At 46.9% G+C, this 25084-nt stretch overlaps 1 protein-coding gene and 1 pseudogene across 10 annotated transcripts in view; one reads left to right on the forward strand and one right to left on the reverse strand.

The window, feature by feature from the left end:
* The window catches only part of SLC14A1 (solute carrier family 14 member 1 (Kidd blood group)), a 49360-nt gene that overhangs the window by 10139 nt on the left and 14137 nt on the right, over window positions 1-25084 (forward strand). For 3 of the 10 annotated variants that reach the window (XM_074355182.1, XM_074355183.1, XM_074355184.1), the window contains exons 2-4: window positions 18775-18856; window positions 23751-23907; window positions 24883-25072. In XM_074355182.1, the coding sequence (XP_074211283.1) occupies window positions 18775-18856; window positions 23751-23907; window positions 24883-25072 (429 nt within the window). The other 7 variants (XM_074355186.1, XM_045521415.2, XM_045521414.2 and 4 more) reach the window with 7 other exon arrangements.
* On the reverse strand, window positions 682-2056 carry LOC105074013 (26S proteasome non-ATPase regulatory subunit 8 pseudogene; annotated as a pseudogene).

Genomic DNA, 25084 nt, shown 5'->3' on the forward strand with positions numbered 1-25084 from the left:
ATTATGCTGTGCACCAGAAATTGACACAACAGTGTAAACTGACTATACTTCAATTTAAAAAATTAAATGTTAAAAAAAACTTTCTTAAATATATTTCCAGAAGAGTGAAGAAAGCACAAGTGAACACTTCATCAGTGAGTTTCCAATAAATGAACACACTCACATAACCAGCACCAGGTCAAGAAACAAGGTCTCCAGCACCCAGAAGCATTTCTAAACGTATGATTTTATTTTTGTTTGTTTTTTCTTGTGATTTTAATTTTTTAGCCTTATTTTTTTACTGAAGTACAGTCGGTTTACAACGTTGTGTTAATTTCTGATGTACTGCATTGTGATTCAGTTATACACATATATATTCCTTTTCATATTCTTTTTCATTATAGACTATTATAAGATATTAAATATAACTCCCTGTGCTGTACAGTAAGACCTTGTTGTTTATCTATTTTTATATAGTAGTTTGTACCTGCAAACCCATAAAACTTTTTTTAAATGAGCTATCAAGTTCAAACATGCAGGCAGCCACTAGCTTCTCAAAGGCATTTGAGAAATTACAGAAGACACACGTCCCCGAGGAAGTCACTTAGAGGTTCTGGAGACACTGTGTTCCTTTCCAGAGAAACATCCGAGCCCTCTGCTAACCTGGGCCCACCGTGGGCTCCCGAGCCTCGGAGCAGGGCCAGAGTCAGGGGAGGCAGACACGCGATCTAATTAGTGAAACACACTAGCAGTGTTTGGAAAACAAGGTCACGTTGACTGTGAGGACATTCCAGGCGGAGGTGAATGGAAGTACGAGGGAGGACATGCACTCTGTGTTGTCTCTCTGCCAGGGGCTGCCTGATACTCTCCCAGCGATACCACTGAGCAGGCCATCCCCACCTTAAGGAAGAGGAAGCTGAGGAGAGTGCGCAGGACTTGCCCCACATCTTCATATTATCATGCTCAGATGCCCCAGAACCAGGATTTCTCTTTTTTTTTTTTTCAAGTCAATCCACCTTAATTGGAGGAAACCCTGTACTGTGTTTGCTTTAAGTAATGCAAGCCCTGCACCACCCCAGGGCCTGGTGGGCTCAGACGGCCACCTCCAGCTGCCAGGCGTGCTCAACCACCTGCCTGGCCGGCTCCGAGGAGGGGGTGGTGGTATCTTCCGGCTTTTGCTGCTGGCTGGCAAAGCTGCAGTGGTTGTTGATGCCCAGGACCCCCCCTCGCTTCTTGGTGTAGTCCATCATCTTCTTGGGTGTGTTGAAGTGAGGATCCGGGTGGCCTCAGTGAAGAGGGTTTTTTCATAGGCCTTCTCCATGCTCCCAGCGATCTCGTTCCTGAGAGGGCCAAGCAGGATGTCGATGAAGAGGGTATAGCTCTCGGCAGGGATGTTGCCTTCGGCCAGGAGCACCCTGTTGTAGCTGCCCTCCATCAGGTATTGCGCCAGGGACACCGGATGCTGGATGTATACGTTGGTCTGGATGTCCTTGGCGGGCAGGTGCTCCAACTCTGTGTGGAACTCAGCCACTCGGTTCTGGGACAGCAGGAAGTGGAGGTTTAAGCCCAAGAGCTGGTGCATGTAGGCCCACTCGGGGAGCTGCTCCTTGTAATCGAAGTAGTAGCATTTGAGCTGGGCCATGTACCACTCGAGGGAGGGGATGTCTTTGCATTGGATGCTCCAGTGGGCCCCCATGTCCAGTATGTCATGGGCCAGAATGAGCTGCGGTTTGGCCAGTTTGGTCCCTGTGGTTGGCAGGAAGTTGAGCTCCCACAGAACCAGCTTGAGATGGCCCAGCTCTTCCCCGCACTTGCTAAGATTGGGGCTTTTACGGTTCCACTCACCCTTGAGTTGCTCGTACCTGCCAGCCGTGCCCTGCAGGACTGCGCCCAAGGCACCCGCCACCCTGCTCACCACCGCCACCATCTTCCATCCAGAGCCGGGATTTCAATCCGTCTGACTCCCAAGAACATCTCCCTAGAAGGAACAGCATAGCAAAAGTACCAGGGTAGAAATGAGGACCGTTTGTCCGGGGCAGCTCTGCTCGGGGGAACTGACACACCCTTCTAACATCCCACTGAGAGCAATGAGCTAAGGATGGAGGGCTGGGTCGCACTCCACTACAGAGGAGAGGAGCTTCAATGGAGGGCATCTTCCACTTGCCCCGACCAGCTACTCTGGCCATCCTGCCATTCCTGTGTGATGGTTAAGAGCTCCCGGTGGGGGTTTTGGCGGGTGTGTAAGTGTGATATCTTGCTAGGTGCATTTCTCCTGCATTTCAGCAGTTGCCTTGGTGTTCCACGCAGGTGTGTCAGGCCGTCCTAGGGTATTTTCCTGGTATTTTCCATTAGAGGAAATGTACTGGCTCTGTTATTGACATGTCGCCCGGCCCCCAGCATCACACAGGTGTTTGCGATGGCATCTGCCCTTCTGACCTAACCTGCTTATAGGAAAAGCACCAGCCCCGCAGCCCACACGAGGCGGTGGGACAACAAGCCCGTGTCACCGCTCTGTGTGCGCGCGGATTCCAGCACGCTCCTCCTCGAGATAACTCGAGAGGCCCTCGTATTCCAAGGAGGAGAGCCAGGCGGTGCACTGCCTGCTGCCGCCTCGGGCCGACCTTCAGGGCCCTTCCGTGGGGCCTGCCAGGTGCCTAGATGCCCCCTGCTGCTGGGAGTGGCCATGACACAGGCATCGCGTGCCTTGGAGGTGGACGGCTGGGCTGGTGCTCACTCAGCAACCTGGACAGTTCACCTCACCAGCCCTCTGCTCCTGCAGCTTTTAAAGAGAAGATGATGCCTCATGAGGGGAGGAAGGAATATTTGCCCTCCACTCTATCAAAATATACGTCCCAAAAGATAGAAATCATGGCTTGCAGAGCAAAGCAGAGGGTTGTAGTGGAGAAAAGTGCCGAATAAGCTTCTGATAAACCTCTTGGCTCACTCCTCATCCTCCTTCCCTCTAATGGGACCTAATGCTGGTTCTAACTGCTCCCCTGCTGTCCCGTCAGACAGACCCATGCCCTCACCTTCCCTGTCCCTTCTGAGTAAACAGTCCCCAAATGCAAGGTCTCCAGGCCTGGATTCTTGCCCAGACCAGAGTCTTCCATCTCCAGCTGCATCCTGGGCATTTCCACCTGCCTGTCCAGACATCTCAAGCCCAGTGTCACAACGTGGGCTCTCATTTGCCTTTGCTTTACGCTGTCATCTCAGAAACCTTCACTGAAGTGGAATAGACATTAAAGTGCACGTGTTATAAGGATACACACAGCTTGATGATTTTTCACAAACGAACACACCCAGGTAGCCAGCAGCCAGGTCAGGACACAGCATATCAGCATCCCAGAGGTGCCCCCAGTGGTGACTGACGCCCTGGCTTCTCTCCATCTAGCTGCTTTTGCTGCACATTGTGATGCATTCATAGCACTGCACGGAGCTGTATGTCGTTCATTCCCCTGCTGTGCGAATAGAAGGTCTTCCTTTTCTTCTTTTGTTCTCTTGTGATCTGATGACTCTCTTTAGTGTTATGTTTGGATCCCTTTTTCTTTTGTGTGTGTGTGTCTATTACAGGTTTTTGGTTTGCGGTTGCCATAAGGTTTTGATACAACATTCTGTATATATGCATGATTGCTTCAAGTTGCCGATCTGTTATTTTCAAATGCATTTTAAGTACCTGCATTTGTACTCCCCTCCTCTCGTGATTACTGGTTCTGATATCACATTTTACACTTGTTTTGTGTATCTTTTAACGGCTCATTTGGGGTATAGATGATTTCACTGCTAATGTCTTTTACCGTAACTTCGCACTAGTTTGTGCAAGAATAATTTCCTCCTTTTACTGTGTGTTTGCCTTTGCCAGTGAGTTTTCCCTTTTGTAATTTTCTTGTTTCTAGTTGCAGCCTTTTCTTTTCTACCTAGAGAAGTTCCTTTAGCACCTGTTGTAAAGCTGGTTTGGTGGTGCTGAATTCTTTCAGCTTCTGTTTGTCTGTAAAACTTTTGATTTCTCCGTCAGATCTGAATGAGCGCCTTGCTGGAAAGAGTACTCTTGGTTGTAGATTTTTCCCTTTCATCACTTTAAGTATATCGTGCCACTCCCTTCTGGCCTGCAGAGTTTCAGCTGAAAAATCAGCTGATAACCTTATGGGAGCTCCTTTGTATGTTATTTGTTGCTTTTCCCTTGCTGATTTTAACATTTTCTCCTTATCTTTAATTTTTGTCAGTTTGATTACTATGTTGGATCTTGTGTGGGACTCTGTGCTTCCTGGTCTTGGGTGACTGTTTCCTTCCCCAGGTTAGGAAAGTTTTCAGCTATTATCTCTCCAAATATTTTCTTGGGCCCTGTCTCTCTTTCTACTCCTTCTGGGACTCCTATAATGTGAATTTTAGTGAGTTTTATATTGTCCCAGAGGTCTCTTAAACTGTCTTCATTTCTTTTCATTCTTTTTTTCTTTTTTTGTTCTGTGACAGTGATCTCCACTACTCTGTCTTCCAGCTCACTGATTTATTCTGCCTCATTTAGTGCAGTTTTCATTTCAGTTGTTGTATTTGTCATCTTTGGTTGTTCTTTTTTTTTTTTTTTTTTCCTATCTCTTTGCTGACAAATTCTATCTCCTCGCTCTGTTTACCCATTCTCCTCCCAGAATCTTTGATCATCCTTACAAATACAGCCCTGAACTCTTTCCGGGTAGATTGCCAATCTCCATAACACATAGATATTCTTCTGGGGTTTTATCTTGTTCCTTTGTCTGGAAGGTATTCCTCTGCCACCTCATTTTGTTTAAATTTCTGTTTGTATTTTTATGTTTGTGGCAGGTGAGTTATGTTTCTTGACCTTGGAGGAGTGGCCCTCTGTAGGAGACACCCTATGCATCCCAGGAGTGCACTCCCATCTCATCACACAGGGGCCTGCGGCCAGCTGGTCCCAGGGTAGATTCTGGCCTGTGTTTGTGAGATTGTTTTCTAGTTTCTGATTTCTGCCCCCTGGTGGAGGAGGCTGGTCTAGAGGCTTGTGCAGGCTTCCTGGTTGGAGGGGCTGGTGCTTGCCCACTGGTGGGTGGTCTTGACCCTCTGGTGGGCAGGGCCCTGTCTAGGAGCATGGCTAGAGGCAACTATGGCTTCACACATTCTTTATACAGTCTGTCTGCTGATGGGTGGGGATCTGTCCTCAGTAGTTAGCTGTTTGGCCTGGGGCATCACAGCACAGAAGGCTGTTGGGCGGGGCCAAGTCTCTGTGCTAACGTCCAAGCAAGATGTCAGCCTCCCGGGAGAAGAGTTCATTCAGATGAACACCCCCAAAGTCTGCCACCATGCCTGTGTCCCCAGGACGAGCCACAGCTGCCCCTTGCCTCCTCAGGAGACCCCCAAGACTAACAGGTAGGTCTTGCTCAGGCTTCTACGAAATTACCATTTTTGCCCTTGGCCCTGGTGAGCATGAGAATTTCTTAAGGGTAAAGTCTTTATTTCCCCCAGTCCCGTGGCGCTCCTGTAATCAAGCCCCACTGGCCTTCAAAGCCCAATATTCTGGGGGCCCCTCTCCCTGGTGTCAGACCCCCGAGCTGGGGAGCCTGACATGGGGCTCAGAACTCTCGCTCCCGTGGAAGAGCCTTTTCAGTGTAATTGTTCCCCAGTTTGTGAGTTGCTGCCCTGGGGGGTGTGGGACCTGATTATGTCTCGAGTTCATCCCTCCTCCTGGTCTCACTGTGGTTTCGCCTTTGCGTTTTTAGCTGTAGGGGATCTTTTCTGGTCGTTTCCAGTCTTTCTTATCGATGGGTGTTCTGCGGCCAGTTGTGACCTCGGTGTGCCTGTGAGAGGAGGTGAGCGCCGGCTCCGTCTGCTCCGTCATCCTGGCCACCAGTCTGCCCCGTGGTGCAAACAAATCGTTATTGATCCACTACTGTTGGTGGGCAGTTGGGCTGTTTCCCAGTTTTGGTTGTTATGAGCAGTGCTAAACTGAACTCTGTGATGCTTGTCTTTCGGTGTGACCATGTGTATGCATTTCTTGTGCGCATGTCCTAGGAAGGACTTGCTGGGCTTCCGGTATGTAGATATCAGCCCTCACAGATGCTGCCAGGACGTTTTCTAAGGCAGCTGGGCTGCATCTCCCCTTGCAGCATGTGCGAGTTCCGGTTGCTCCACTCCCTCACTGACATTTGGTGCCGTTTTTGATTCACCCATTTTCACCCCATGCCTATCTCGTTTTTTTCCCTACCAAATGATCTCACATTTGCAGCCTTTGCCCCTTTGCACTGACCTTCTGCAGTCACCGTGAACTTGAGCTGCACTTCCCGGGGATCCACTCCCAGGTAATCTCCCTCAGTGCTGCTCTCATCTTCACACTGTTCTGTCCACAGAACTTCAGTTGCCCCTGATGTCCGATCACTTTCAAGTGGCATCTGTTTCTTTGTCTGGTTGTTGACATTCTGCAAAGCTAGTCAATGATCAAGCAGACCCCATCTTTCCTTCAGGCTTCAGTGCTGCCTTCATAACGCCCACGTGTCATTTTCCAACACCTCCATCCCTCTCAAACATCAGCTTGTTTGGCAAGAAACCTGCCTTCTTTGTTAGTGGTTCCACAGGAAACCTCCAAGCTGGAGAGTTCCCACTGGCAGAGCCTCAGAGAGACTGTTCCAACACCCTGGTTTCCAGAGAACCTCCAAATTATAAAGAACTTAAGAAAAAAAAATCCTAGTAACTTGGCAGGTGTTTTTCTGACTTTCTTAAAGTAACAGCTATTGCTTCTTCTATGCTGATAACCTTTATTTGATCTGAAAGCAGGCAGAGCTTTGGATGCTAACTGGATGGGGAGACAAGGAGGTGACAACTAAAAGCAGAGCCAATTTGCAATTTCTGAAACTCCTTCTCAGGGAGAGAAACATTTTTACCAGCTACAGATCTCAAGCATTTAAGGAGGTTTTTGACCAGTAGAAAATTTTTGAAACCCCCTATCATTACAGAGAAGCACAGAAATACATGCCTGGGAAATACAAAGCAGGCAAATCTTGCTTGCACCTCTCAGATTTTAAGAAGGCAAATAAAACTGTGTTTAACGCTTGCTGACAGTTTATAGTTATTACTTGAATGTACACTTTACACGAGGGAGCCCCATACTTTCTAATTAATATTGCCCAGACTTAGGGCTTAGAGCAAAATTTCGCTCTTTTATATGGTCATGGAGGTTCGTGGTTCCATCTTTTCTTTTATAATGTACTATTTTTCTTACCTATACTTTGATGCTGCGTCCTTTGGTGGGGACCCAACGCCTGGTTAGTATATTGCATCGCAAGGAAGCCAATGTCAGAGTGCTTGTCAGTGTGGGTGCCTTATGCAAACATGAAGGACCATTGCTTTCCCTGTGGACCCAAGTTGGGCTGGTTCATGGGCTGTAACTCAGAGCACACTCCCTCCAGTCAATCGTGAAGTCTGTTCGCAGCCCACCAACACGCCACGCTTCTCTCGGCTGACACTCAAGTTTCTTCCTGAAAGGCTGTTCCCTCTTTTGCTGCCTTCACTAAATGCTACTCCAATGTCAAAGGCCTTATGAGGCCCACATCTTCAGTATATACCCCTCTGCCTGCTCCAGACACCACTGCTATTACCCAGACTCTCGCAGCCCCACGTTGTGCCTGCTCACAGGTCAGCACTTCATTGAACATCATCATCTCATAGCATTTAAGAGCTTCAAAATCTGACAGTTCTCCGTTGAACTTGACAGGCATTCTGTCCCTCCCTGGAAGACTGCCACGATGGGCTCCCTTGTAGGCCAGTGATTTGACAGATCCTTTCTGGGCTGAGGAAAAAGTACTATTCTGCCCACAGCATGACGCGTGATCATACACAGCCTTGACCCTGAAGCTAGTGGCCTCTCATGTCTTGTTGCTGCAGTGGTATGCTGTACTTCACGGAGCCCTGAGGACCTACCTCGACACACAGGAGGACGGGAAATCGGGGTGAACAGACGGTGGCTAAGTGGAGTGGTGAGGCAGGGGGGATGCCGTAGAGTGCAGCTTACAGCCTGAGAGGAGACGCCGAGTCCCAGGACAGCAGGAGGGCAGGGACCTGGCCAAGGCATTGTGAGCTGACAGCCTAGGTATGACCTGAGATGTAAAGGGAGGAGGAGCCAGCCCTACCTCACATCCAGCCTCTGCAGAGCCAGGGCTTCCTGCGTTTGCACTGAGCTAGAATTCGGCAGCTGGGGTTGGGGCTGTCCTGTACCATCCACATTGATCTCCACCAGTGAAGCCCTGAAGACACAGCTTCCTTTCTGCTTGGCCACCTTCATGATGACTCAGGTGCCCCAAGACCTGGCCAGCCCACACACCTGGGGAAAGTCACTAATCACAGATGTTGACCTGCAAGCTGGAGCGCTGGGCACCTGGTGCCTCAGGCTGATTGAGCTGCAGCAGGAGCATGTGTGTGTGTGTCCAGATGGCGGGGGCACTGCCCCTTGAGCTCTGTGCCCCAGGCTAACACTGTGCCCTGCTCTGAGGACTCTGGGGAAAATCTACCCCATCCCCTTGCCCCACCAGACGCGCGCGCACACACATCCATCTCAGTACAAGAACTCGCCTTAGCCCTTTGAGGTCCCAGGGTCACAGAGTCACCCACCCATTCCTTCATCTTTATACTCAGCAACAGCTTTAGGGGGTCTCTGTGAGCCAGTCCCTGAGCCCAGAACGGGAGTCACAGGAGGAACAAGACCAGCCCTGACTCTGCCCTCAGAAACCATGCGGTCCAGCAGGCAAACTCAGTGACGCAAACACACACACCGTGTAGTTACAAACAACGATCCACACTGGGAGAGAAAAGAGACGCACTCTGGGAGATGCGTGCCAGTGGTGGCAGCCACAGCCCTAAGTGTCACCTCCCACAGACAGTGACTCTTACTGGGGGACACTTATTCATCTCTGCCCCGGGGGAGGAGGGTGACAGGTGTGGTGTGAAAAGGGTCTTTAACATGCCTACTGTTGTAATGGAGGCGGCCAAAAGTACAATCCCACGCAGGGTTTTTTGCCTTTTGGCCAAAGGAGTTGTGTATTAGAGTGGGATGAGGGAAACTCATTGCAGGGGCCCTAAGTGTAAAAAGACCCAGGAACCCAAGATGGAGAGCCAAGGACGGAGGCCACCAAGTAAGATGCTTAGAAAGATCCCCAAGACCCTGGGAGCAGAGGCTGCTCCTGCAGTGCAGTGCGTATCAGTCCTGTGAGTAAGCAGGATGCACAGGCCTCTGGCTGGACCATAGGAGCAGGAGGAGGTCTGCCCCTTACGTGCAAGCATCCCCCTCTCGTGACCTGGGATAATCTGTTATGGCAACTGGCGTGGGCCCACAATGTGATGTGATTCACTGTGAGGCAGTTAGCCCCAGGCAGACGGTGGGACCTGGCGGAGTGGCTTGATGGAGTCGAACGGGATGAAGAGACTTTTCCTTGGACTGGTGTGGCCCAGCATGTGACAGTGTGCTCCATGCCGCCAGCTGGGAGGCAGTCAGGACTCACTTGGGCTCACCATGGCGTCTCCAACCCAGACATTGGAATCTGTAAGCTGTCACCACTCCAGGAGCTTGAGTCCATCCCTTTTCACTAAGTCTCAAAAACAGGAATGTTTGAGAGCAGCACTCCCCAAACATTAAAGTGCACGAAAATCTCCGGGGGAATCTGGTTCAAATGCAGATTCTGATTCCGAAATTCTGGGTGGGTGGGACCGAGATTCCTTGTTCTAAGCCAGTTCCCAAGGAATCAAACTTTGAAGACTTGAGAAACTTAACATGAGTGAATGAAAGTCAAACTTGTCCTCTTCTTATTACTCATTCTATTACTCATTCAACAAGTATTGTTGAGCCTAAGAACTGGGATAATAATGGCACCATTGACAGGAATAAGGAAGTGAGAGGTCGGAACCATTTTAGGGGGAAAGAATAATAAAAGTTACCTTTGCTTGAATGCCTAGCGTGCGCCACGATCTTGTTTAATCTTTATATTTGGCAAGGTAGGCCTTAGTAATTCCCATTAATTTCCTAATGGGATTAAGGCTTGGAAAGGTGAATTAATTTTCCCCAGGGCGTCATAGCTGGCTGGAACTTGAACCTGGCCTATCAAACTCCAAAATCCATCTGATCCTCCCGTAACACACTTCCTTGTTTTGAAAGATAAGGGAATAGGGTAAGATTTAGTCCAATGGTTCCCAACCTTGCCTGCATGTTAGAACCATCAAGAGGGCTTTTAAAGCTCCAAGACCCCAAACCAATTACATCAGACTCTCTAGGGCAAGGACCTACTATCAGCATTTTTTTTTTAAGCCCCCAAGTAATTCCAACGTGTGGACAAGACTGAGAATCACTGAGTTAGTCCAAGTCTTCTAATAAGTGAGGCAATTGGGAGAAGCGGATGAGTGAAGTGTCTATTTTGTCAGAAGTAGTACGTCTCAATTCCTACTCTGGGACTCTTTCCAGTAAACCAGCTAAACAAAAAATTATGTAGTAGGATGAAGTAGGGCGGGAGAGGAAGTAAGATGGAGGCGCTTGTCAAAGGAAAATACACAGAGAAGAGCAGAGAATTTCAATTAACATCAGAGACATTGGAGAAGATTCAGAAAGATAGAAAAGCTCACCAAATGGAAATCCTTGAAACTGGAACAGCATTTTATTCATCTATGAGCCCTCCTGAACCTAGCATACGTTAGACAATGGATAGATGAGTGAATGGATGGCTAGAACAGGAAAGACGATATAACGTATACAAATGGCACTATGCTGTTCACCAGAAATTGACACAATATTGTGAATTGACCATACTTCAACAAAAAAAAAATTTAAGAAAAAAGAAAGACAGTGTGGGTACAATGGAGAAGAAAGTCTAGAAGCCAAGTGGAGTGGAGAAATGGAAGCCACGCTGGGATTGAGGAAGGGGATAATGACCTAGGATGAAGCTACCAGCACAAGAGGGCATGGTCGCCCTTAGGAAAACATGTTTTGGGATTTTACTTTTAAGATTGGGATTTTTTTTTTTTCATAATACGATGAAAAACACCAAGTGGGAAAATAAATGGAGCAATCTGTTTGAAGCAAAAAAGGCTTGAGGCTTTTCTAGGGACGTCGGTGCATCAACTCTTCCATAATCAAGACGAGAGACTGAGGTCCCACCAGGTCCACAAACAGAAATCTCTGCTTCCACGATGAACAAAGCTCTGGGTTCTCCACCTGCCCCCACGGCTGCCTTCGGATAACTTTTTTTCTCCCATCTAGGCTTTAATGGATATTAATTTAAAGCTAGTTTCTCCTTGTAAGTTATGGGGAATAAGAAGCTATTGAGAAATTGGTTGTCAGACTTACAGGGCAGTCAACTCTTCCTGAGAGTCTATAAACCCCAGATTCTGCAAAAATGTGAGCCAAGAGGAGCCAAAAATCTGAATGATGTTGGGCGTTAAGTCTACATGGAGATATTGTTTCACTCATCACTCATCAGTATGTTTCTTTAAATTTCTTACTGGATTTCCCCCCTCACTCAACAGTGTTAATTTTTTTTAACATTTTTTATTGAGTTATAGTCATTTTACAATGATGTGTCAAATTCCAGTGTAGAGCACAATTTTTCAGTTATACATGAACATACATATATTCATTGTCATATTCTCTTTTGCTTTGAGCCACCACAAGATCCTGTATATATTTCCCTGTGCTATACAGTATAATCTTGTTTATCTATTCTACATTTTGAAATCCCAGTCTGTCCCTTCCCACCCTCCTACCCCCCTGGCAACCACAAGTTTGTATTCTATGTCTATGAGTCTGTTTCTGTTTTGTATTTATGTTTGTTTTTTTTTTTTTTTTTAGATTCCTCATACGAGCAATCTCATATGGTATTTTTCTTTCTCTTTCTGGCTTACTTCACTTAGAATGACATTCTCTAGGAACATCCATGTTGCTGCAAATGGTGTTATGTTGTCAGTTTTTATGGCTGAGTAGTATTCCATTGTATAAATATACCACATCTTCTTTATCCAGTCATCTGTTGATGGACATTTAGGCTATTTCCATGACTTGGCTATTGTAAATAGTGCTGCTATGAATATTGGGGTGTAGGTGTCATTTTGAAGTAGGGTTCCTTCTGGATATATGCCCAGGAGTGGGATTCCTGGGTCATATAGTAAGTCTATTCCTAGTCTTTTGAGGAATCTCCATACTGTTTTCCACAGTGGCTGCACCAAACTGCATTCCCACCAGCAGTGTAGGAGAGGTCCCTTTCCTCCACAGCCTCTCCAGCATTTGTCTCAACAGTGTTAATTCATCACCAATGTCACATGTGGGTTTAATCAGGGGCCCACAGATCCTTGTCTTCAAAGATGGCATCCCCTGAGCTGTGTCCTAGGCATTCTTCTGTAAGGAGGAAGGACTTTTCCTCATCCATCCACTCTCCGCTGGCCCACTGTGACCTTAGCTGACTCCTGGGTACAGCTGGCCAGTGCTTTGTGGGGTCAGAGAGTTTAATCAGCCTACTCATAACCCTTGATCTCATAAACCCTACTCATAAATTCTGTGACTTCACGCACATCAGCACCATCCCAGCCACCACCATGACTTAATTAAATATTAGCCCTCTGTTCAAATATGTGCCTTGATCCAGGTGTTGAAAGAAAATAAACAGCAACCTTGGCTGAGAAGGAAAAAGACTGTAGATAGGGAAGTTGATAGATAAGGCGATGGAAAATCTGTCCTTCCCTGTCTGTAACCTACTTCTTCCCACATGAATATTTCTCCCAGACCCAGCGGTGACCCTCAGTGGGGAGAAGGCACCAGTAGTTCCAAGAAGCTGACCTCTAACCCGGCTTCTTCGATTTGGAAGCAAAGTCAGTGTGGGCATTTCTCCAGCTAAGGATAACAGCAGTGTTGAGAATTGCTATGTTTTATTAAAAAACAAAGGTTTGTGATTAATGGTGAACCCTTCTAGTTCTATCACTATTTTTGTATCTTAACCTTAAATAATAAATTAATTTCTTGGGGGAGGGAATTAGCTCAGGGGTAGAGCGCGCACTTAGCATGTACAAGGTCCTGGATTCAATCGCCAGTCCCTCCATTAACAAAATAAATACAAAATAAATAATTTCTTTATTTTCAGATAGCTATCTACAGGGGATAATGGTACTATAATGCTTAGTTGATTAAGTTCTAACAAGAGATGTCGCATCAAAAAATATATGTCCTCTTCCACTGGGTTTAACTTTGATTTTGAATAAAATGTGCAATCGAGTTTATTCCTTACTAACAGGATGCAGTACCAGAGGTGCATGGGAATTCTCCTTCACATCCTTCGTAATATCCCTGCACAACTGCATTTCCTAAGACAACACTGCTATAGGATTGCTAAGGCCCTGATAAAAATCTGTGGTCAGTTGAATCATAGTAGTTCAATTTACCAACGCAAGAGGTCGAGGGTGCACTACAGTCCAGCTGCAAGCCCTCTGATCAGACAGGCAGTTGAATGGTTGGCCCTCAAGTCCCCTCTGCCTCTGGCCCCACCCCAGCCTTGGCAGGTGCCAATAGGAAGGAAAAAGAGGCAAGGAGAATGGGAGAAGGAGTGAGGGTCAAGAGACACTGAGTCCCTCTCTAAATCCTGGCAACCAATTGGTGTAAGGAAGGGGGTGGAAATAGTGAGCAGTTCTGGTAACCATGAAGGGTCCTTTAAATCAGGCAGAGCTGGCAACACTGCACAGCCAGCTGCCACCTCCTCAGCTCCAGAGAGCAGCCTCCCTTAGCATACCTGCACCAGCCCTCCAGCTTCTTGGCTACTTCCCAGCTGTCTCCACGATGCTCCCTAGTGAGTAACCCCGGATGCCTGGCTGGGAGTGGGCTTCAGCCCATCCCACTCAACCTCCAGTGGCTGGTGACTTTGCCAGGCTCCTGTAACCCTTGGCCAGCCCACTGGCTCAGGGAACCTCGTTCACCATGGAGGTGCCAGGCCATCCCACCTTGTCTTCCTGGCCCGATTATAAAATAAAGCTTGACTTCCTAAGCGTAGGACCATTATCACAATATCTTTAACATGGAGGAGACAACCTAACGAGTTGTAAATTATTCTCAAGAGAGGGTCAGGGGGACGGAGCCATGCCAGTCCTCAACTCTCATTGTCCCGAACACTTCAATCCCTTCTTCAACCTAGTCTAGAGAGATCAGAAGGATTCTCCTGCTTTTTTGGTCTCTCACTGGGAATTTTTTTTTTTTTAATCCTGAAGAAACCAGCAGGACCATTGCTAACCAGTATGGGCCCTTCCCGTTCATGCAAAGACACCCCAGCAAGACTTTTTGTCACCTTCTATAGGAGTTTTGTTGCAATAAATAAATGTCTAGGATGCTGATGGTTCCCCTTTTAGACAAAGTGCATTTGTTCAGGGCACATCCTTAGGTACTGGCTGGGGACACCAGAGACCTGCACGATGGGCCTGACACTGACCCAAGGTTCATTTAAGAGCTGGAAAGAAGGCGAGGTAAGGAAAGACGGAATCTGATCAAAGTCATAGATAGGGACGAAGGTTTTCTCGCCCTTGTGCTGTGTGCAGGAGAAGCAACCAGCTACTCAGTGGAGCTGAATAATTGCACAACTGCATCTCAGAGCTAAGAATGTAGGCGTCTCAGTGCCTCCTGCCACTGCCCACCCCCACGGAGGCCAGGGCAGGTGGTGGAGGTTTGAGAGATGTGTGCACTCTGCGCCTGCTTGCCTCTTGGCCCCACATCTGGGGAATGCCTACCACAAAGGCTACCCCAAGGGGCGTTCTGGGTCAGTGAGAGTTTTGGCTGTTGACTGGAGCCGTTTTGTTGGACTGTTTACCAAATGTTGTGGGCTCAAGACACATTGCTGTGGGACGTTCTGTACCCAATGTGATGTGCGGTCTTTGCCTCTCTCTTTGTGGGGGGCGGGAAGATAGAAAGAGAAGAATGAGAATGTTTTTTCTTTAGTGCTCGCTCTTCTGTTTCGAAAGCCCTGCTCAGGACGCAGGAGAGCCCCCTGTGGGCTCCTGTCCAGGTAGAATTCCCGTGCGTGGATGCTCCCCAGGGACGCTTACACTGCAAATTATTTGCAAAGTGACATTGCCCATGGAGACATGGATATCAAGCAGCAACCAACATGAAACAATGTTGCAATAATTTCTGAGTCAAACAATACATATTTTAAAATATCGACACATGCAAGACATGGCAGGAAAAAGATTTAAATTGTGCCATGAGCCATAGTTTTGTTTTGTTTTTTTTTCCTCTCTTCTTCCCTATTTCTTCTTCTAGCTCTTATTTCTTCTCACATATATTTTATGAACTTCCTCAAAACCTTTCTGGAAAGAAAGAGATCTGTGATGAAGAAAAGGAATTATTTGTATCTTCCAGCCCAGGTGGGACTATGCAGCCTAAAATATATTTTTAATAAAAGACAATAGCAGAACTGTTGCAGGGCCAGGGGCTGGCCACTTGTCTGATGAGAAACATGGACACAGCTGCTTTCAGCTCCCAGGGGCCCGGCATGGACGGGAGGAGGGAGGGAGCCTGGGTGTGGATGTTTGCACCACGTGGGTGGGGAGAGAGGAGAGAGGACTTTCTCTGGGCAGAAACTATGTGGAGGGAAAATGCCATGTGTGTTGAGCTGTGATTGAGCCAGACAGAGGGTGGCAGATGGGTTCAGAGAAGCAGGAGAGGAGAGGCCTGCGGGAGATGCAGGGGAGGTGGGACGGAACCCAGGGTCAGTGCTTAAACACTCAGCAACCGATAGCAGGCGGGGCTGAGAAAAAGTCATTGAATTGTGTGATTAGGGCTGTGAAAAACCACTAAGAGCCCATGTGTGCACTTGTTACTGGGTGCCTGATCGCCCCTCTGATGTCCAACTCAGGGTTCTCTCCAAAGCCACAGCCACTGGGCAAGGGCAGACCCTGGTATCTTGGGGTCTTGCAGGGTGAGGCTGGCTCCCACCCACCTGCTTCAAGGCTCGTCCACACTCATAACTACACCCCTCCTCGTGTGGGAGCCAAGAAGAAGCTTTGTCCCTGGTTCAGGCTGGGAGAGGGGACCCTTCGAGAATCCTCAAGGACAAACCAACCCTGACTGAGCAGGGCAGACATCAGAATGGTGGCACCACCACGTGTCATGTGCAGAGATTCACATGCATCGTCGCCAAGCTTCAGCACAACCTCACAAAGAAAGTAAACCTCCCTGCACTTTGCAGTGAGGCCCAGAGAGGGTGGCAAACCTCGGCTCACACAGCTCGTCAGGGACAAAGCCAGGATTCAAGCTCGGGTCTGCCTGACTTGGAATCTCACCGTTTTCACTACCTTGCGCCCACCTATAGCACGGCTGTGTTTTGTGACCAGCACTTAAGGTGTCCCTGTACAAGGCCCAGGGGAGAGGGCGGGCAGGAAGGGCAGGGAGGAGGTGGTTCTGCCAAGAAGACCCAAGACTCAGTGCACACCCTCCGCCACGGACCAGCTCTGTCAAGCCACTGAGGCAGGAGGCTGTACGGGTGCCTTGTGGAGGTGGTCTCAGGACGAGGTCTATAAATATACGTCGATGGTTGAGCCCCTGGAGTTAATTAATGAATTAATGAAAGCAAACAGTGGTCAGAAGTTGAAAGTACTGGATGATGCTAGAGGACCTCAAAGTACAAACTTTGATGTCAGACTTAGGACAAGTTATTTAAATTCTGCAAGCCTTGGTTTCCCCATCTGCAAAATGAGGCATTCCCCTCATAGGACTTTAGTGGATTTTGGGGGGGGTGATGGTTAAATGACTAATGCATATAAAGTGCTTAGCACAATGCCCAGCACATGAAGTGAATGCCCAACCATTTGTGCAATTTTTATCATTATCATTGCTATTTTTATTATTTATTTATTATCATTACTATGAGAGATTGTAGCCTATTTGCACAAAGGACTCATGGAAACACTAGTGTGATTCTTTTCATTCCCAAACCTCTGACTATCCTTTTGTGGTTCATTTTTCTCCTTCAGGGTAACGCAAGCTTACTTTCTCCTTGTCACCAGGAAGAAAATGTTAGAGGGAGATTTGCCTGAACCTCAAAATTCTGGTTGTGAACCTGGACCTGTGGTCTCCTGCCCAGGCCCCAGACACACACACCCTGAGCCGCAGGGGCCACCTGGAGGGAGGGGGTTCCCAGGACAAGGGACCCTGTGCTTTGGCGGGTGTCCAGGAGGTGGAGCCCGAGAGTCGCCGGCCGCCTCGCTGACAAGGGCTATCAGCTCATCCAGGCGGGCGGGAGGCTGTCTGTAGGCTTTTCGTTTTTAAAACAACTCTGCTCATAGAAGTGCGCCGGAGTTAGTTGGATTTCTGCCGTCCCAGAACAAGCCACAAAACTGAAATGTAAGAAGAATGGGGAAGAAAGGGATTTCCCACCTGCATTTTAGACTCCTCTGCTGTGGAATGTTGGCCTCCCGGCTTTTAAAAGGCAGCAGAGTTTGTCCTGGGATTCTCACCTGGAAAGGAAGGCGTTCCAGAGAAACATTTCTATCTCTGCTTTCTTCTCACTGGGGAAAATGGCAGGTTGGTTTCCAGAAAATGACCTGCTCACCCCTGTGCCACCCACGCTCGCAGCACGCCCTGCAGGACCTTGCTGGTGTCCTGCACGGGTGCAGAAGCCACATCGAGTCTGAGATAACATTCCTCCCTGGGAGTCACCCAGTTCCAGAGTCTACCGTGTAGCAGCCTGTCCCTAGCTTTTTAGTTTAAGTGACACTCTGTTGATCCTTTGCAGTTATAAACTTTCACCCCAAATATCTCAGGGTGGGGGTGGGAGGTAGAGGAAACAGCATGGGGAAGACATAGAGGAACTTGAGTAGGACTGATGCTGGACAAAGACCTTGGAACCTGCAGAAACGATGGCAAACCTGTCAGCAGAGAATGAAGATCAGAGGCAGACAGACAGACAGACAGACAGACAGACATCAGGTGCAGGACAGGGAACCAGTTCCTCAGCAGTGCCTTGGCCCTGGGCCTGAAGTGGGAGGAGAAAACTGGGTGCACAGATAGGCAGGGTGGGTTCCGAATAAAAAGTGCCAGTGCCTCCCCCAGCACCCTCCTCCTAAGCACCTCCCTTTTAATAGAGGCCGGCGGGGCTTTATCAGCCAGTGCCGTCTGCCCGGGAAGCCGGCTGCAGTGTGAGTACTCGCCTCCTTTCTGTCCATTTCCAGTCCATTTCTGTCCATTTCCAACTGTTCATCATCGGGGCTTTGTCTTCTTAGATCTAATTTTTGCTCTTTTTCCCCTTGTCTTTTTTGAATGGAGAACTGTGTTTCGGATGGCATCAAAGTCAGAGTTCTGGGAGACTAGAAAGCCATTTACCAAAGCCACGGCTCCTTTCTGGAGGCTTGAAAGCAGAGTCTTTGTTCATGGTTTCTGAAGCGGGGTGGATCAGCACCGGAGCACCCTGTGGAAGAGGGTTTTTGGCAACGAGTCCATTTGATGTGCTACATGACTCTGAGCTCGCCAACGCTGTATAGGAGTTTCAGGCTGTGTTCTTGAAATAATTAAGTGAAGTTGGAGATGTATCAATATGCCTCAAAAAAAAAAGTTGGTACTGAGAATGGCCCTTTCCAACTCTGGTTTTACAGATCTTTCTGCATGAGCTGTCGTGCTGGAGGGGGGACTAGTCAATCACACTGCAGGCACGAACCCAGCAGCGTCTCTGCGGCTATGCTTTCTGATGTGGAATTCAGAGCTAAAGGCTCCTAGGAGGAGTGTGTTCCGAGGAGAGAAGTGTTTTAACCAGGAGACAGGTTACCTGACAGCATTTTCTTTGTTTCTGATTACAGCTCTAGAAAAAAAGCTGAGCACCTCCCACCCCACCACTTAGAATCAAAACCTGCAGAAAATAAGGATTATTGTAAGTACCAGGTAAATGTCAATGCTGCAGTCTATTACAATAGAGCATGAATGTTTGAATGCTTTCTTCTATATCTGTATCCAAAACTTTGTATTAAAAGTGATAACTTGAGAGGCATGGAGAATTAAAGACTCTAATGGTATCAATTTCCAGTATATTCTGATAAGTAAAATGAGTTGTATTTCCTATATTGAGATGAGGAATGCTAGCTGAACTGAAACCTTGTATTTCAGCATGATAAATACTGCTTCATTTCACTAGTGATCTGGGTGCTTTCTGACTGCTGCTTTAAGCTCACCAGATGCAGCTTCCAGAGTATCTTTGGAATGTTAACTTCAGCACACACAGGCTTACTCTGAGGCATGTCAGAAGAGTCATTGCTTCCGGCAAAGGCATGGGGTGAAACTGGGGGTACCAGAGCCCTTTGTTGCTGTTCAATGCTGCTCCCCAACCCCGGGTTTGGTCAGGGAGGCCACGAAGACAGGCCGTGTCCTCTGTGTCACGGAGCCCTAACACCCAGTGCAGCCCAGCATTCAGAAGCTGCTTCTTCACGGTGTGTTGACTTGAACAGACTCTTGGGAGGTATCCATCTGCGTGCGTGGCTCCAGCCTGGACCACAAAGAGCCACCAGGGCTTACCTGTTCCCTAAGGCTGACTCTGCTGAGTTCGTGTGGTTGGTCTCTGCCCTGAACCTCAGTTTCCTCCTCTGTAAAGTGAAGGCTTGAACTATGTGCTCTCTAGTACCCCCACCTAGCACTCAGATTTTTCTGTCTTCTCGGCTCTAAGAAAGTATTGATGTTGAGCTCAAAAATGTCCTTCTCCAAGGGGCATGTGATTTGGTGGTGGGAAAATGTGATGCGGAATGTGACAATCCTACCTGTCTCTTTCTCTCTTTTTTTTTTTCATCCTTTCTTTTTTTTTTTTTTTAACTATGTATAAGATGAGAACCCTACAATTGGGTTTCTTAATGTTGCTCTTTATCAAGCAAAAATATATGCAGTATATCCCACCAGCTTGGTTCCTATTTAGCCAGCTTATTTAACCCTGGATGAACATACGTGCACATCATTGTTTTTCTAAGACATGCCAGTAATATCCTCCACAATTGTGGATTTTTCTGAATCACTCTAGTAAAGTGTAAGTTTTCTGATTTGACACCAGACCTGTAGAAGAAACTAAAAATGAAAGGGGAAGAAAGAAGAATACTATACAAACAACTTTTCTGTGACTTCTGAAGGAAGAATGCTATCCTCGGATGCAATGGAAATTTGAAAGAAAAAAAAGGAGATAAAATGTTTAATTCAACTAAGAATTGTTTACTATTAACAAGGTGATGTCCAATTTTTAACAATTCTTTTTCAGATAACAGAAAAAATGCCACTTACCAGTCTCTTAGACTAGGTTTTTGCGTGAAAAAGAAAGTGTGGCTAGTTTCTGATACAGAAAATAGAACCCACACCAGGCTTCTGCTTCTCATGTTTGTAAAGATCAAGGCTGAGGGAAATTGTGGCATTGGCGGTGGTCCCCAAGTCGGAGCCTTGATAGTTTGCCTGAAGCCCACCCCTCCCTCTGAAACGGGCTTCGGATCTGTCAGCCTCTTGTTAGTGGAGAAATGCAGCAGAACAAAATGTGTGCAAGATGGTTTGCCTTTTTTTCTTTTTTCTTTTAAACAAAGTAAAACGAACATTCAGTGTCTGCAGTCAGCTCGTTGGCTCTCGTTGCTGATGGAGCTCTTGCTGCTGGAGAAGTCTGCCTTCTCCGTGGGAGCTCTCCTCTCCCAGGAACCCCCTGGGAGAGCTCCTGCCCGCACCCTACCTTGCATTTCTCGTGCTCGTCAGAGCCAGGGCATGAATCCCGCTGATTCACGTATTTTTGCCCTTTGTCACATATGGAGAGAAAGGAAGGATGAATGGACGGTCTTTGATTGGCGCCGCTGGTGACGCCCCTCGTGGTCCTCTTTGGAGGGGCCTTTTTGGAAAAAAAGGTGGTGAGGCAGCGCACAGAGGCTTTCCCTGGCTAAGCTTGCTTCCGGCCCGTGAGCAGCCAGAACAGGTATGCTACATTTGTGCGGCTTCTGTCTCTGTGACTCTGCTGTGTCTTTTCTGAACGGAGCCTGGGAAGTGGGGTCCTCGTGCTCTGCTGAGTGGTGCGGCCTGGGCTGAGCCCGGGGCACAGGGGTCTTGGTCGAGAAAGTCACACAGCGCTCATCTTGGTTTGGATGCTGGACCATTGTGCTGTGGACTTTTGACAACTGTGGAAAGTCTAGGGCAAAGTAGTTTGGGGTTTTTAACTTATCCTGCCCCTATTTTATAGAGTTTCTCCCTTTTATTTTCTTGTCCTGTGTTTGTAGTTGAAATTTAATGACCTACTTAGATTTGAGAAGTTGGAGCATCCGTTGAAATTCCCCGCTTTACCACCTTGCACTGCCTTCCCAATTAGGATGTGTGGCTTCTCCAGTTTCCCTAAAGAAATGCAAATAGTCTGGCCTGATTAAATTCTAGGGTAAACCACAACCTTTAGGCTACTGGTTTCTCATAACCAGTTCTCCATGCCTGAGTTCTGGAACCAGTAGTCAGGGCTCCAGAGTGTTCAGGAGTTCAGAAGTGGTTCCCAAGGCTTCAGCCACAGCACTCACTGTCTGCTCGTGAGAAGACCCCTCTCTCTCGGACAGCCCGCCCCGAAATGTGGATGCTGGAGACACAAAGCGCCACAGGCCTTCTCTATGTTGGCCTATGGATTCAGATAAATAGTTCCATCTTTATTTAACTTTGGGTGGCCCGGCAGGGAACTCTGGTCATTCAGGTTTTCAATCACACCTGGCCAGTTATAATATCAGATTTCATATCTGTATCTCCAAAAATCTCCGAGGTGATGATGTATTTAAAACCCCCTAAAGTAAATAAATAAATGCTGGAAATTTTGAGAGAGTGAATTTGTTCAGCCCAGAATAACTCATAGACCTAATTTTTTCTGTCCTGGATGGGAAACGCCACTTTAATGTTTCCATTTCAATGCTGCCTCTGTAGGACCAGATCTACTCAGTTATAGAAACTCCAGACTGGGCTGGAGCCTGATTGCACTCGTAAGATGCTTTGAGACCGGGTACTGGAGCAGAGGAGAGGGCGTACCAAGCAAGATTTTCAGTTATGACATTTAAAGAGAGAGATAAATGAAAATAAATGATAGCCATCACTCAGATTATGAAATTAAATCCAATTTTTCATAATTTGAACTATTTTCCAGGTTTACCTTTGGGACCAGCTGAGCTCCATAAAGACTTAGTTTTGGTTCCTGGCCCTCAGCAGTTTGTAGTTTGAGGTTTTCTTAATGCAGTTTCACTGGACGTCTCACAGACGCCAGTGTCTAACGTTGTTTTGCCAAGACAAAAATGACCTTGGTCTAGAATGCATTGTATAAACAACTGCTGCTTTATGGAAAGGTTGGCCACTGTTTAAAAGCAGAATGGTTAGTTGGATAATGAAATAAAACAACTGAGCTGTAATTGTCATGCAATTAAAAAAAAATGAGTTGCATTGATTTCCATACTGGGATTCATAGAAGCCAAAACTAGAGTCAAGATTGCAAAAAATTAAAATGAAAAAAGCTACAACTTTATTATCTGCCAATAGCTATTTGTTGGCTATGGTAAATGAAAACTATGGGCCCCAAAACAGCCCTGAGAACCCCGAACTCACAGCCGGACCACAGGGAGAGGACGAGCTGGTTTAACTGCGTGGGTTTTGGGTGTTTCCTTGGTCTTGGCTTCTGTGCCGGTGGCTTTAACATTCCACACTTGTGCTTTCCGGAGTCTGGTGGTTTTGGTGTTCCCCTTTTCTCACCAGCCTGGCTGTGCTCTTTGCTTTTCTTGCACACTCAAGGTGATTTTACCATTGTCTCTCTCCCTCTGCCTTTCTCTGGGATGACTTCATTGGTATCCTTTTATATTTACAGTCGGAACCATGAAACCTTCATTTTTGTCTACAGGGTACCATGTTCTGGTGATGCTGGTGCTTTCCCATCACACACTTATTATGAGAAGAATCTCATAGTAAACACAAGTCACACTTCTACTGTGTTAGTATTTCCCCAAGGCATGCTTACAGTAATTACACCCCATACATCCTTATAGCCTACAATTCTTAGATTACAACTCTTTGAACAGCTTGGTCCACTTCCAGCTTTCCCATTTTCTACACCTTTGTGGAATATTGTTTTGCCAGTTCTTAAACAGTTAAATAGCAAATTCCAAAAATAAAGACTGTTTGAGGCAGTTGCCTGATGCAATCTTTGACTTGGAGAGTGTGTACGAGGGGGTTTTCTGAAGCTGTGTCAACACACACAAACTGTTTTGTAAGTATTTCTTCCCTTTCAAACTTTTAAAAGCAAGACCCTTTTTTCATAAAATGAAAATTGAATTTAAAATGGCTGCTTGTCTTGGAAAGTAGCTGAATGGTCTGTGTCAATGAGCGCCATTTTGTAACCTGATGTCTGGCTTCTTCAACTGACAGCAAGAAGCTTGTGTACTTGATCTTGGCTATTTCTATATCATAATCTGACTCTTTATGTTGAAATTAACTATTTTCCAGTCTTTCCCACTAGCCTGAGCTCTTTGAGTGCAGTCTGTAGGAGCTCAGCACAGACTTGTTGAACTAGAAACTGACCTTTAGGAAATTAAAGACCAGAATCGTCTTATGATGGTGTTAAAGACAGTGATAATTGAAGTAATATGGGGTTTGGGTTTTGGTAATAATCTCTGTGACAATATTTCAAGAGGAAAATGGTGCTTTCTTAGTCCCATGGGATGTCATGGTCCAAATGAAGTGCCTTTAATTAAACTCATCCTCTGTGGCTGCTGTGACCAGGTCCAACACTGGCCAACCTGAAGAGCTCTGTTCTTTCCTCGAGGAATCAGAGGAAGAGCTAGCCATGGAGGACAGCCCCACAATGGTGAAGGTGGACCAGGGCGGAAATCAGAGTTCGCCGCGTCAGGCGAGAAGATGCCTCCCCAAGGCGCTTGGCTACGTCACTGGTGATATGAAAGAACTGGCCAACTGGCTTAAAGGTACTTATGCTTCCATCCCTTGGAGAAGTGGCCCTGGGGGAAATGGTTTGCTGGTTCTACTCATGTCTTTAGTTATATTCCCCTACCTTCTACCTATCTCTTTCCTCCCCATTTTTTAACTTCTTATCTTCTAATTCCAAACTTATTCAAAAACAAATTTCTATGGAGACAGTGGTCAGTGCCAGGGCCTTGTCCATATCAGAGGAAGGCCCTGGTTCCGCCTTGTAACTTCCGTACTTAAAAACTGAAATTTTGCTTCTGGCAATTCATTCTTCTGGCTTAGGGGTCTGAATCTCTAAGCATGGTAAGTAAGTGCATTCAACTACTCGGCCATAAAAAAGAATGAAAGAATGCATTGGTAGCAACACAGATGGACCTAGAGGTTATTATACTAAGTTTAGTAAGTCAGACAGAGGAAGACAAATGCCATATGATATCACTTATATGTGGAATCTAAAATATGATACAAATAAACTTATTTACAAAACAGGAATAGACTTGCAGACATAGAAAATAAACTTACGGTTATCAAAGGGGAAAGGGGAGAGAGGGATAAATTAGGAGTTTGGGATTAGCAGATAAACTACTGTATATAAAATAGATAAACAACAAGGTCCTGCTGTATAGCACAGGGAACTACATTCAATATTTGTAATAAACTATAATGGAAAAGAAAAAAAAAGAATGAACCATTCAATGATTATTATAAGTTACCATAAAAAATAAGTGCATTCAATGCTTTCTGGGACTTAGGTTCTAATAGGGGCAGTATGGATTGGGCACAAAGAAATTGGATGCTTTCGGGGATCTGGGTGACATTAGAGGGGAAACAGTTGAGAGAAAAAGCTTCAAGGAACATCAGAAATTAGCATCACCTTCATCAGAGGGGATTTTGCTCAGGGTGTGCCTTGGACTTGGGAAGGAGCGCCGTTTGCCTCGCCATTTCCGTAGCTCTGCCCACTTCATCTCTTCCAGACAAACCGAAGATGCTCCAGTTCGTCAACTGGGTTCTTCGGGGCATATCCCAAGTGGTGTTTGTCAGCAACCCCATCAGTGGAATCCTGATTCTGGTGGGACTCCTGGTCCAGAACCCCTGGTGGGCTCTCAATGGCTGTGTGGGAGCAGTGGTCTCCACCCTGGCGGCCCTCTTACTCAGTCAGGACAGGTAGGCACGTCC

This window comes from Camelus bactrianus, chromosome 30, assembly GCF_048773025.1.
Source record: "Camelus bactrianus isolate YW-2024 breed Bactrian camel chromosome 30, ASM4877302v1, whole genome shotgun sequence".
NCBI lineage: Eukaryota > Metazoa > Chordata > Mammalia > Artiodactyla > Camelidae > Camelus > Camelus bactrianus.